Here is a 12,940-nt window from a genome sequence, read left to right as displayed (position 1 = left end):
TTTTTGAAAATTTTAAAATATTTGTTGTAAAAATTTGTATTCACTTTTTTTTTTTTAAAATTGTAACAAACTGGTTTTTTTCTTTGCAATTAGGTAATACATTTGAACAAACTGAAGCATGGCTGTAATTCAAATAGAAAACATGGGTCTAATACTATTATAAAAACTACGCCAAAGCAAACACAATTTAATGTCAACTTTAATACTCACGATTATTTGTGAAATACCACTTTCATGTTCCATGCTTACACTCAATTATTAGTACAAAAAATACCTAATAGAACACTGAAAATGATATAAGTATAAATTTAGTATCCAAAAATAAAAGATTTCCACATCAATTAATCTTCATGGAGACACATTTCACATCACATGAATACACACACCTATGCAACTGTTTGGATACAATTGTATACTCCATTAGTCCTATTTTTAATTTAGTTTCATTCGATGCCGTTAAAAATTGAACATTGACATCAATATATTTGTACTTGTTGTTGACAATATAACAAAACACAGGTCCTTAATTTCTCCGTCTGATGATTTCTCAATTCAAAGGTATCTTTTTCAGCGCCTCTACACAAAAATTTCCCAAATTTATTTTCACTTCAAAATCAAAGCATCTCAAAGCTTTCTCATCATCAAACGTCCTCGGAAGAAAAATGGAATCACCTGCACCTGCGGACACGCTTCTTTTACTATCTGGGAAATCCGAGGAGGAGAATGACGTGGCAAAGGTACTCAAGAATAACAATACCCTTAAAACTGGTGAAGGAGTTGAGCTTGTTTTGCATTCCGAGGTGAAATTGGAAAACGACGACGCTTTTCGAATTGAAGAATACTTCAACTCCCTTTCGACTAGGCGTTTTGGGAGACTCCTCATTTACTCTCCCAAATTGTCCTCTACTCATGACGTTATTTCACAGTAAATTACCTAGTCCCTATACGGCTATACTTAAGTTATGTACAGTACAAGAAACTTTTACAAAATCCAATACTGAGACTTACCTTTTTTGGTTGACATGTTTGTGTAAATGTTATTTTAGACTGATGCTGTATATAAACTTAAAACTCTTAATAGTTATTTGTTTGTTATTGTGAAAACTCATTAATGACAAGTTATGCCTGTTTGCTTATTGGTTATTGACACTAAATTTTTGTTCTCTTTGTTTAATTATTTGTATATGGCAGAAATAACTCTGACTTGCCAGTTGGTACAGTGTGTGTTGCTGATGTTCAACTGAAAGGGAGAGGTACACGGACCTTTTTTTTTCTTTTTTTTTAAGATTATTGCATTTGTGCATTTTTAACTTTCTAGGGTCCAATTTTTTGTTTTGATTTGAGTTGCACACATTCAAATGGAGGACGGTTTTGTTCCAGTAAAAAAGTTTATGTCTGTGTTACAATCCAATTAAGTGCTAATTAGCACATGCTGGTATTCCATTTTGTGCAACAATAAGAAATAATTATAGAGCTGGACTGTTCTCGATGACATATAAAACGATCAACTTTCACAGCTACGTTTTTCTTTATAATCGTGTTGTGCTAGCCAGCTTGCGCGCACCTCGACTCTTCTGTGAGGTACGTGCTATCTCACCAGCATAGCTACCGGGTAACTCTGTCCAACCAAGGCTTGGACGGATGGGAAGAAATCACCTAGTGTTCAAATCCTGAGACCTTGCGATTCTCAGCCTACTTCATTGACCACTAGACCACACTCTTGGGCGCATCTTCCATAGCTATGTTAAGAAGACTGAATACTGTATAAGGAGATTAGAGGTGGATTTTGGCACCAAATGGTAGGTTTCTCTCCCTCCACAAACTATGAAATATTGAGTACGGCTGTTTGGACCTTTAAAAAGCGTAAATATGTGTAGTTTTGTGTGTGACCTTTTCCATTAACAATGAACAGAAGTTAGAGAAAGTCCTGTTCTTTATCGTTGTTTCAAAGTTAGGGTATTATTTGTGCAATTGAAAAACTGTAACAAAAATGCATCACTGTCATAAACTAGGAATAAAAAATTGTAGTTGCTCTGTTTAATGTATTGGAGATTTTTTGCTCTTATCACGTTTGCCCAAATTATTTATATTTTACTTTGATTTACTTATGTGTTTATTTTACATCTGAAGGCCGTTCGAGTAATGTGTGGGAATCACCAAAGGGTTGCCTTCTGTTTTCTTTTTCAATACAAATGGAGGACGGTAGAGTGGTGCCACATTTACAGTATGTCGTCTGTCTTGCCATGACAGAGGCCATTAAGGCTGTCTGTTTGGAAAAGGTAAGTACTTATAATACAAATATGTGTACCGGCATCCTGAAATTGAAATTGGAATGGTAAAGTAATGTATGGGAAAAGTAAGAAGGAGATAAGTGTGATTTTATGTCCACATTGCATAAACAATGAACTGAAGTTTTCTCACATGTCTTTGTAAGTTTTATATACTCTATCTGGTTGTATCAATTGAAACATTATAGTTTTGCACATATATTTTATATAGTTTTGCCATTTAGTCGTGCACTGTGAAATTTAAGCAGTTATTGATGGATGGTCTGTGAAGAATTGTATACAGTCTTGTGGACTATTATTTGTTAGTGCTGATTGGTCTGCTAAAGAGGATATCATGTTTCCTAAAGAATGTTACTCGAGTTAGGAGGTATTTGGGACTAGAGATGATTGTAAAAGGAAAATTTGGATAAATATCAGGGCCCTTTGAATAAGTCAATGTAGGATGCACTTAAATCTAATTTCAGATAAACTCAGTTAATTCAACTGTCTATGATCTGGAGCATTGATGTAGTTTGTTGGTTCTTCTTGAGTTACAAGATTCTCTATCAGTCTTTTCTATTAATTACTTTATTTTCGTCTACAAATGCCTAAATGACGAACGGTTTATCTCTTCATGTATTTGTGCTGTATTCGTGAAAAGAGAGTGTTTCCTGAATTTTATGGTACTTGGCTAATAGAATGGTTCACTTATGCACATATATGTAGTGTATTTGAACAATGCTAACTGGACACAGATGGAAAAAAGAGGAGTGGTAGGACAGAATTTGTAGAAACTAGCTGTGTGCTGCATAGAAGCTAAGCGTTACATGTAGTAGTTTATTTTACATAGAACGTCTGTTGATATGCTTACCTCTTTTCCTTGTTGTTCTTGGCTACATAATGTGCCACAGGGAACCCCAGAGCTTGATGTTCGAATAAAGTGGCCAAATGATCTGTATTTAGGTGACGTTAAAGTGGGTGGCATTCTTAGCACATCGGTATATAGGTCGAAGAAGTTCTATGTTAGTGCTGGTAAACTGTCTCACTTGTCAACTTATCCAACAAAAAAAAAAAATGTTTCACTCATTCAATGATGTTCACTATATATTCTTCCTCATACCGGAAATGGATTTTTTCCTTCGATTTATAGAAGTTTTCATGCTAAGTACAAACTTGGCGGGTTTTCAGATGTTGCAAACTTAATGAATTTGGTTAGTCAGCAATCTTTCTTACACTTGCAGTCTTTTTTAACATAGCTAACTTTCTTACTCCCCCTTCAGGATCATTCTAAGTAGAGTGATGAATATCTGTAGTTATTTCTATCTCCTCTCAGTCTATCAATTTGGAGAAATTACATGGAGTGCTTGGGTATTGATAATTATTTCACAGGAGTTGGATTGAATGTCGGGAATGAGAAGCCTACTACATGCTTGAATGCTGTTTTAAAGAAAGTGAATCCTCTCTCACGCGAATTGAAGAGAGAAGATGTTATTGCAGCCTTTTTCAATAAATTTGAGAACCTGTATGATGTTTTCTCAGAACAAGGTAAATTGCCATTATCTACTCATTTGAGCAACCATAGTGTATACAATCTGATTTTCAATTGTTGAAATACAAAACTTCAGGGACTAGATTTCCCAAGCAAAGTCAAGTGGCACAATTGTAATTTGTAACTAATGAGAACCTTCAATGCGGCTAAATAGATATACACCTAGCTTCCTAAAACACTAAACTTCTTGAACTCAAAAACAGAGCTATCTTAAACATTCGAAAATCTTCAACATTTGTGAAAATCCTAAAACCCCAATGATAAAGGGAAAAGATCTCCAACCAGGCCTTTAACCTGTCCAGTCCCCTTTTGATCAACTCATTTAGAGATTATAATCATGTTTTACCTTTGAATTTTCATTTGTTCTTTAATTTCATGTTGCAATAAGACATTGTTGTCTGCCCTGCTATTGACACACACCTGGTATATAAGTGGAAGTGGGATGGAGGGGCAGGCCAACACTCCCGAGTGTCGAACCTGTGGGCAAACTAGTGTTGGGTCAGCTAGCTCACGGGGGGGTTTTCGGTTATCCAAAAAAATAATTATAAAAATGAAATTGCTGTTTGCTAACATCTAATTAAGTAATATCCAAATATGGCGGGTTATCAAGTGCTCTCTTCGTTTAATCTTATGTGAAGGTGTATGATTGGGCGTAGAGTTTAAGAAAGAAAGATAAGACTTTGGAACTTGTGATCTTAAACATTCCATGACTATTTTGTGGCTATAAATCATGTGATTAAGGGTAAAATGGTAAGTTTAAAGTTAAGTTGCTTCTTAATATAGGAAGGTATCATTCTTTTCTGAACAAACTAAAAAGGAGAGAGTGTCACATAAAATGGAACAACGAGGTAATTGTTTGTGAGAAGATAACGCTTTCTCCTCCCTTGTCCCCTTGCTCTTTCTTTCTTGGTGGGCCGTGTCGATGTTACAAAATGAAATAAAGTTAGCGAACTTCCAATATGAATGTGGGGAGTCCTTGTCTCTACGAGCTGTTCATATATTTTCGCAGTGCCAAAGATAAGCTGGTTCTTTTAGGAAGATTTCAATAATATTAAGCATAGTTGTGGTGATGGTGATGAGATTTTAATTTGCTAATTTTATTTAGAATTTGTCACAAAACTTTATATATCAAACCATTATAGCCTCTCTTCTCCCTGTTCTCAGTGTTAGTTCAGTGATAATATCAAAATTTATCATATACTAGACTTTCTTTCCACTTGCCTCTGCCATTTTCTTAGCAGGTCTATTTTTGGCGTATCCGTTTTTCCCCATTGAGATGTTACTTAGTTTCAGCAGATGAAAGGGAGGTTCATTAAAGAGAATAATCCTATATTTGTTTTTCATTTGGTTGGTTAATGTTGAGCTTGCTGTCAAGGGTATTAGTTAGTCATGCAAATTTGAGATCCTTCAAATTTTTTGTTATGAGGGTGGTATTCCGAGGCTTTGTGTATTAGATGCTAGGAATTCATATCCTCAGTCTTGTGCTTTTTTATCAACTGCATTCTTTGCTTTTTGTGATGGTCTTAGAACCGCTACCTGAAATCATGGAGTGTTTTTAGGTGAGAACGAGCTACTTGTTCTAGGGGGCTTCTGCATATGTTGGTTCTCCGCCCCCCCCCCCCCCCCCCCTTCTTTTCTGCATATGTTGGTACAATAATGAAAATAGTGATGCATTTTGCTGTGTGCATGCAGGATTTCAAGCTCTTGAAGGATTGTATTATAGGACTTGGTTACACAGGTAAGTACTTTTTAAAATTACTGTAGATTCGAACATCTGTAATGCTCTGCTATTGCAATTTGAAACACTCTTTACAAATCAGAGAACTTTATGCTATGGGAATCCCGTAAAGTTGATCCTTTGTTTACTTCTAATTACATGTGGACATCTTCTTGTGCTGGAATGTGCTTTTGATGGGGGAAATAGGAGAAAGTCAAAATTCTTTTAGCGTTGTCGGATAGTAGGACAAAGAATATTCCTAGATGAGCAACCTAAAGTTTTGTGATATAACAATTACAGTTTGTGCATTCTTCTGACTATAAAAGAGACTCTTAAACAATGTTAAATGGACTTAGGGCTGGGTAGTTCACTTGCATTTCAAAACACGCTAAATATGTGCTAAATTCAATGTACTTGTACTGGATAAATGGCCGATCCTAGGTAACAGGGTTCTTTGGAGATGGGGGAGGTTAGGGTAGATTCATACTGAAGGATAGCCATGGCGAAGCTGGAGATACACATGGAATACTAGGTCCAACAAAGGTAACCTTTCTTGTCCATCAGATGACAGAAAATGAGCGTAGCTTCATCCTGAATAAGATGGACCAAGAGCTTGTGGGCCTATGAGGTGAATGTTCATCTAATCATCCTCCAAAAAATTGTAACTATGAAGAAAGAATCCTGTTCTGTGGAGCTAAAGTTGTAGCCTCAATAGTCAAAATGATCAAAGCTCTATTAGGACACTTTTGCCAGTTGAGCACTTCATATGCTTCTTTATTGTAAGAAAGAATTGACATCAAAATAAGCTGAAGATAAAGATGGATGGCGATACTTGGGAGACCTCCAGATATTCTAGTTCTATCTACAAATTCTTAAAATGGTCATATGGTATTTTCTGTCCCCTCAACTGGCCTTCATCTCTCTTATTTTTCCTCTCTTTTCTTTCTTCTGGTAAAAGTGTTATCCTTCTTTTAATATTAAAATGAAGTTCACGTATCCAAAAAAAAAAAAAGGTATAGAGGAAATTGAATGGAGCTCATATCCTATACCAGTATACTGATTCATTAGCAGAAATTAAGAGTCTAGGAAAGTTTACCACTGACCAAGCCCAAAGGTACCCTGCTTGTGTTTGATTACATGCTACACACTTACACTTGAAATGTCTGTGCCGTTTCTTCCTTAATATAGATGTAGAACACTTTACTTGTGTTATCATGAAACTAACTTATGGTGGACAAAACATGTAACCTTTTTTGGATACCCACATGGTTCATTTTGTTAATTTGGCTTCGTCTTCCTTTAGAATGCTTCTTTATTTTAAAATCTGGCCAACCCTTACACCTGTTAAGTTAATGTGAATTCTACTTCATTTTTTTACTGAATTCAAGTGTAACAAGATAATATCTCGTCAGTTATTAACTGATATTCTTCTGCTCTCCCACATAAATATAGTGGACAAAGGGTTATGGTGCAGGAGAGAAGTGGTGATCAGGACCAATTTGTTGAAACTGTAGTCACCATTCAGGTTGGTTTGAGTGGAATCTCTCAGTTGCTTATCCTAAGATATAAACTTTTATTGGGCACCATTCAATTTTCAGTATTACGCCTTGTCTATTTCTTTTTATTTTTTAAGAATATGGTAACTATTTGAATCTGAGTTCAATTCTAGTACGGCTGCTTCTTCACAGCGATATGTCATTTAAACTCCAACAGGTATATGCTTTGCAGATAACATATTAAGGTGCATGGAAAGGGGAATCCACCTGATAGTACTGTGCAGTTACAATGCGGTGGTTTTTGGCAGAACTTTTGGGCGTTTTAGCCTAGGCCTTATGTCAACGGCTTCCATTCAATCTTTCTCTTAGGATTATCTGAATGGAAGACTGAAATGGCCACTTAAGCACTTGAAACTGGTAAAGGATTTCTAACAACGGTTAGCACAAGGAGTTTCCTAAAATTGTTCAAAACTATAAATGAATATACACATTAATCATCTTTTCTAAGTTCAATGGATAAAACGAACGAAAGATCAGCGGTCTGCCCAGAGAAAAGGACCTTTGGTCTAACTCAATTGGTGTATGCTAAATTCTTTCCTAACTAAATTAACAAAAAGCGACAAACGAGATTTGCTGAAGCTGTATGACTCAAGGATTGTATGAAAGCTTGTCAAAAACAGTTATCAACGATTTTCTTGTAAACTTACAAGATTTGTTATGTAGGTTTTATTGTTATAAATATAGTGATTAAAACTTAAATTTGTGACTAATTCATGATCGCATAGAATTCTCGTCTTTATTAATGCATTTGATAAGTCCTTAATTTTCTTTAAAAGCTAGACTCGCTTAAGGTAATAACTAAAACCATCGTAAGGTTCTCTTTACTAACAATTCCTTTATTTTAATAAGCTTACATTTAGGATGCTGAGAACCACATGTGAAGACAAACTTCTTTTGCAAAATTGTACCAAGCAATTAAACGTCAAGGGAATGAGTAAAAATAATGTTTATTCATTATAAAGCTCAATAATTATAAATCTAAGATCTGAAAATGTTAATTGCATACAATTGAACATGTTCAGAGGAATGAGCTGTCCTTGCAATGAATCTGAAGCTGGTACAATAAGCAGATATGCCTAGTGCTTTTAATCCAAACTAAGATTGAATTTCATCTTGGTACTTTTTTGTTGTTCAGCAGCAACCATTAGAATTTTTCCTTTTATCTCTAGCTTTATATTAACATTTTATTATATTATATTATTTTAGTTGGGCTAAAGTGCATTATCGCCCCCTCATTTTTCAAACGAGCAGTTCGATCCTCATTCTTTTTAGTTTGTTCCAAAAAGAATGGAAGCTTTCTATATGTGAAAATGATTTAACTTTAAACTTTCAATTTTCAATGTTACTCTAATGAGATGCTTTTATAACCATAAAGATGTCATGGTATGTTTATGACCACAAGTTTCAAAAGTATTTCTTTGTTTCTTAAACTCCGTGACCAATCAAACTGTTCCACATGAATAGAAATGGAGGGAGTAATTAGAAAGGAAATTTTCCATAAAGCGCCTAAGTGCAGCTAATAGCCCCTTTGAATTGGTTCTAGCAAAACACTTGAAGGAGGTTATGGGACAATCAAGCCTTCTTGTAACCGTGACTTTGTTGGGTTCCTTTCCTGTTGCTTGAATGTTTGTCCTGTTCCCTTTTTCATCTGCCTTCTAAAAATGATTAAAAGGGAAGCTGAACTATACCTTTTGAATCAAGTTAGTAATTCAGTTGGAAAGTCAATTTAATCAAGCAGCTTCATGAACATTCAGGCAATTAAAGTTGATGTGATGATATTCGACAGTTTCACCTAAAGGGTGAGTTTAGTATATGTATAAGCTGCCTAGAAACTCCCATATGTCTTTAGTCAACTCTTTATTTCTTCTTTCAGTAATACGATACTATTTCCAAAGAAGGAAATAAAATAAGCTTCTTTATTGATACGTCGAAGTATTTGGGAGACTTTGGGGAATGCCGGTGACAATGGAGTGTGGAACGGCGTGAGAAGGGGTCCGGCGAGGGTGCTAGCAAGTTGCTTTGGCACAATGGCATGCTTTTATGCTAAGGGGAAAGAGAAGGTTTTGGGTGTGAAGGGGTTCTATTGAAATTAACTATTCATGTTTTTCTTATTTCTAATGATTTTACTAAATCCTGATATGTCTCCAATTGTCTTTGTGTTATTGCAGAATAGGACTAAAAGTTTCTTTTTTTTTTTTGGGCTTCATGTTGGGAGTTTAAATGTGGACTTTGCTCCTAAGACACTAAGAAAGAGTGTATGCTTAGGAAAATTTAAGGAGTTGTGCAATTTACAAGTTACCTAATATATTTTCCCTTTTAGTTCTCAATTTGATTTTGTTACCCGATACATTATCCATGGGTTAAACTGGGTTCAACGTCCTGAGTTAGAGAGAAGTATAAGAAACTGTACTGTTAGCCAAGATGAATTTGGATGAAAGATTTCTGAACAGATATAAAGCATCTCATACAAGAGAGGTTATGAATAGTTGCCACTTATTCTTGTGAAGAGGGTAGGAAACCTGTAGAGCTCTATGTTTACTGTTAAATCTTTGATTTTATACTTCCATTCCATAATGGGACGTGCATAACTCCTTACTTTATGCTTGTAATAATGTTGATTATTATTCTTCGTATTGTCACTCAGCCGAAGCATGCACCCTCGTCAATTATATGAAGTGTGCACACTTTGAAGTTTTGATTGGTGACCACATATTTTCATACTTTATCTTAGTTGTCCTTGCTCTAGTAAACTGCCTTGTCTGTGTAATTAGTACATAAACAGATCATTCTACTTTCAGGGTTTGACATCCTCAGGGTACTTATTAGGAATCACAGATGATGGTCAAATGTGTGAGCTACACCCAGATGGCAACAGGTTTGTCTTGAACTAAACATGTTAACGTTTGCCTATCATATCTTGAATGCGGACAAAGAAAAAAATGTTGCTATGGACCAATTTTAGTGTTCCTTTGCCCAATACTTAATTATTGGGTGGATATCAACCTGATTTGCTAGTTCTTCTTTTAAGGCCTCATTTGATTGTTTTTTTAAAGATTTAATCGTTTAAAGGGTTTATATAGATCTGGATCATTCAGATCTTCAACAATGTCTTAATATTATTAAAAGGTTCACAAAAAAATTGCAAAGAGGTTTTTCACCACCACTATGTCCACTACCACCACTAGCCACCAGCCACCACTACACAACGACCATCAACCAGCACCACCACGACTGCCAGCTACCACCATCAACCAGCATCACCACCAATCACTACCACCAACCACCTCCATCACAACCACCACCACAATCGCCAACCACCACCACTACCACCAACCACCACTGCTACTCCTACCACACCAAATCACCTCTACCATCACAACTATCACCATCGCCAACCACCATTGCCACAGCGACTAGTACCTACCAATACCTGCCACTACCATCAACCATTACCGCAACCACTACCACCAACCACCTCCACCATCACAAGTGCCACCACCGCTAACCACCACCATCACCTCCATTACTGACCACCACTACCTTCCACCACCACCAGCGACTACCACCAACCACCTCCACTATCACAACCACCACCATTGCACAATCGCACCAACGACCAACGTTACCACTGCCAACATCACCGCTACCACTTCTATCGTACAACAACCACCGCCACTAGCCACTACTGCCAAATTCCACCAGCCGCCCACCACCAACTACTGACTTACAACCTAATAATTTATGGATACAATATTTTAAATTATTTTATTTGAATTTTATATTTTGAAATTTTTAATAAAAATAAATTATAAACATTCAAATGTTGAGGAAAAAAAATGTTTCTTAGATATGTATTCAGAATCAAACATCTTAATCTTTGAAAAAAAGGGCCCCTAAATGTGCTTGTGTTCTGATGGTATGTAAGCTGCGTGTAGACTACCCTCATCTTCTGTTTGTGAATCTTGATAATCACAGAATCAATATTTTGGTAGTCGTGTTTATTTCTAAGAAACTACTGTCTTAGCTTCTTTTTACTTCTAAGACACTGGTAACGATAATCTTCTTCAATAGAAGATCGCACAGAACAAAGGCTGGACTGAGATTGCAGGTGTGGGTGGAAAGAGATGGATGCTTCTGTAATTTTATTTTCATGAAGTTAACAAGTGCGCTTTTCAATTGCTAGATTTAGGTCGTGCAATTTTACCACACTGCAATCATTGTGAAGTAGATGGAACATGATGACTAGATATACTCTTTTTTAGGCTGTTGACTAAGGTCGATGGCGGTTAAGCTGCAACTGTTGTTGTGGGTAGCAAAGTGTCCAAACTCCAACTTAAAAGAAGGAATAGTGGCATTCTATTTCAAACCTATTAGTAGTAAAATATGTTTGCTGGAAACCAGTGATTCCTACTTGACTTAAAGTTTGTATGATGTCAAAAATTGATGGTATACTCTAGTATTCAAACCAAATATGGCTTTAATTCCATGCGGAGAGATCAGAATATTCATGAAAGATAATACTTTTGAATAATTTAATGCCATAGATCTTAGCCCCTCTAATGAATATTTTGTCACTTCATGCTAAAGATGAATGTGCATTCATTTCAACAAGGTGCTAAATTATTTTGCGTTATTAGGATATTTTAGAAGGGGAGCCTTGGCGTAACTGGTAAAGTTGTTGCCATGTGACCAGGAGGTCACGGGTTCGAGCCGTGGAAACAGCTGCTTGCTGAAATACAGGGTAAGGCTGAGTACAATAGACCCTTGTGGTCCGGCCCTTCCCGGACACCGCGCATAGCGTGAGCTTAGTGCACCGGGCTACCTTTTTTTTTTTAGGATATTTAAATTTGCAGGTGAGCAAATGGGAAAAAGGATGAGCTGTTCTTCCATTACATTTATTTCTGAAGCAAATGGTTTTACTGGGAGTTCATGGCTTCTGATAAGGAACTATCATTGGCTGCTGTGTTTGGTTCTAATTTGTCTAGGTTATTTTTGGCAGTCACGAGCTGTTAGTTTTCTGATAAAACTTAGCATGTATGCTTGGACCATTAGTGGTAATTAACATTGTTTTATTCATTGGATGCAGTTTTAACTTCTTCAAAGGGCTTATCAAAAGAAAAATGAGCTGAAGGAGAGCACAGTATGATTTCTGCCTGCATATGGTGACTTTTTAAAAGCACTATTTTTAAACCGAAACACTAAGAAAGAAAAGTCTTTCGGTTTCTGTATTCAATTTTAAGGGCAGTTGCTTTTTCCTCTGAAGAATCTAGAACTACTTATTACTTAAATGACTTTTGTTCAATTAGTCTAAAAAAAATTAAGGAGGAATAATTCTTTGTTAGAGCAGCTCCTTAGCCCTGCTGTAGACTTATTAGCATGAGGACTTTGAGATGCAAATTCGGATGCGCTCCACAGAGAAATAGTGGCAGAGGAGTTTTAAACAATAATTACAACTACGTTTTAGTTTCAAATAAGTTAGGGTCAACTATATAAATCACCACTTATCCATTTAAATTCAATTCATGTAATTATCATACTGTTAGAGGAGTATGATTTATCAAAATATCTCCATCGGCAGGCTAAGGAATAAGAGATAACAATGCCGGGATAAGATGCAAGATTATTTTATCACGAGTTTGGTTATACGTATTAATTAGTCTCAGGAACTATTGTTATATTAAAATGATGGAATTAATTATCCCATATAAAAGGTGTAATATTTAATCCCATGGGATAAATATTCTTGTCTATCACATACCCTTAACCAAATGACTGTTGGTTTGCTGCTAAGGAGATTTAATTTTCACATAATATCCAGCATTATTAGAATAATGTTTGGTTATTACATTTT

The 12,940-nt window shown here is 35.9% G+C and overlaps 1 protein-coding gene across 4 annotated transcripts; it reads left to right on the top strand.

Moving 5' to 3' along the window:
• The first annotated feature begins 465 nt into the window (after positions 1-465).
• On the top strand, positions 466-12,414 carry LOC107819232 (biotin--protein ligase 2). 4 transcript variants are annotated; one of them, XM_016645316.2, is made up of 9 exons: positions 470-925; positions 1,192-1,253; positions 2,131-2,279; positions 3,179-3,299; positions 3,657-3,812; positions 5,509-5,554; positions 6,986-7,058; positions 9,888-9,964; positions 12,176-12,414. In XM_016645316.2, the coding sequence occupies exons 1-9, from the start codon at positions 540-542 to the stop codon at positions 12,216-12,218; spliced, it is 1,113 nt and encodes a 370-aa protein (XP_016500802.1). In that variant the 5' UTR covers positions 470-539; the 3' UTR covers positions 12,219-12,414. The 4 variants fall into 4 exon arrangements, 3 of the variants coding, with proteins under 3 accessions (XP_016500803.1, XP_016500802.1, XP_016500804.1); XM_016645318.2 differs by having other exon boundaries at positions 588-737; XR_012697328.1 differs by lacking the exon at positions 6,986-7,058 and having other exon boundaries at positions 466-925; positions 12,176-12,248.
• Positions 12,415-12,940: the final 526 nt, after the last annotated feature.

The sequence above is a fragment of the Nicotiana tabacum genome, chromosome 12 (assembly GCF_000715075.1).
Source record: "Nicotiana tabacum cultivar K326 chromosome 12, ASM71507v2, whole genome shotgun sequence".
Classification (NCBI taxonomy): Eukaryota; Viridiplantae; Streptophyta; class Magnoliopsida; order Solanales; family Solanaceae; genus Nicotiana; species Nicotiana tabacum.
Note: the sequence above shows the minus strand (reverse complement) of the source record. Positions and strands in the feature narration are given on the sequence as shown.

What these genes read in the sequence shown, in the direction of transcription:
- LOC107819232 (XM_016645316.2), top strand. Translation starts at nt 540, where the DNA reads ATGATTTCTCAATTCAAAGGTATCTTTTTCAGCGCCTCTACACAAAAA. An exon ending in AGGCTGTCTGTTTGGAAAAG is followed by an intron (nt 2,280 to 3,178) that starts GTAAGTACTTAT and finishes AATGTGCCACAG; the next exon opens with GGAACCCCAGAGCTTGATGT. An exon ending in TGATGTTTTCTCAGAACAAG is followed by an intron (nt 3,813 to 5,508) that starts GTAAATTGCCAT and finishes GTGTGCATGCAG; the next exon opens with GATTTCAAGCTCTTGAAGGA.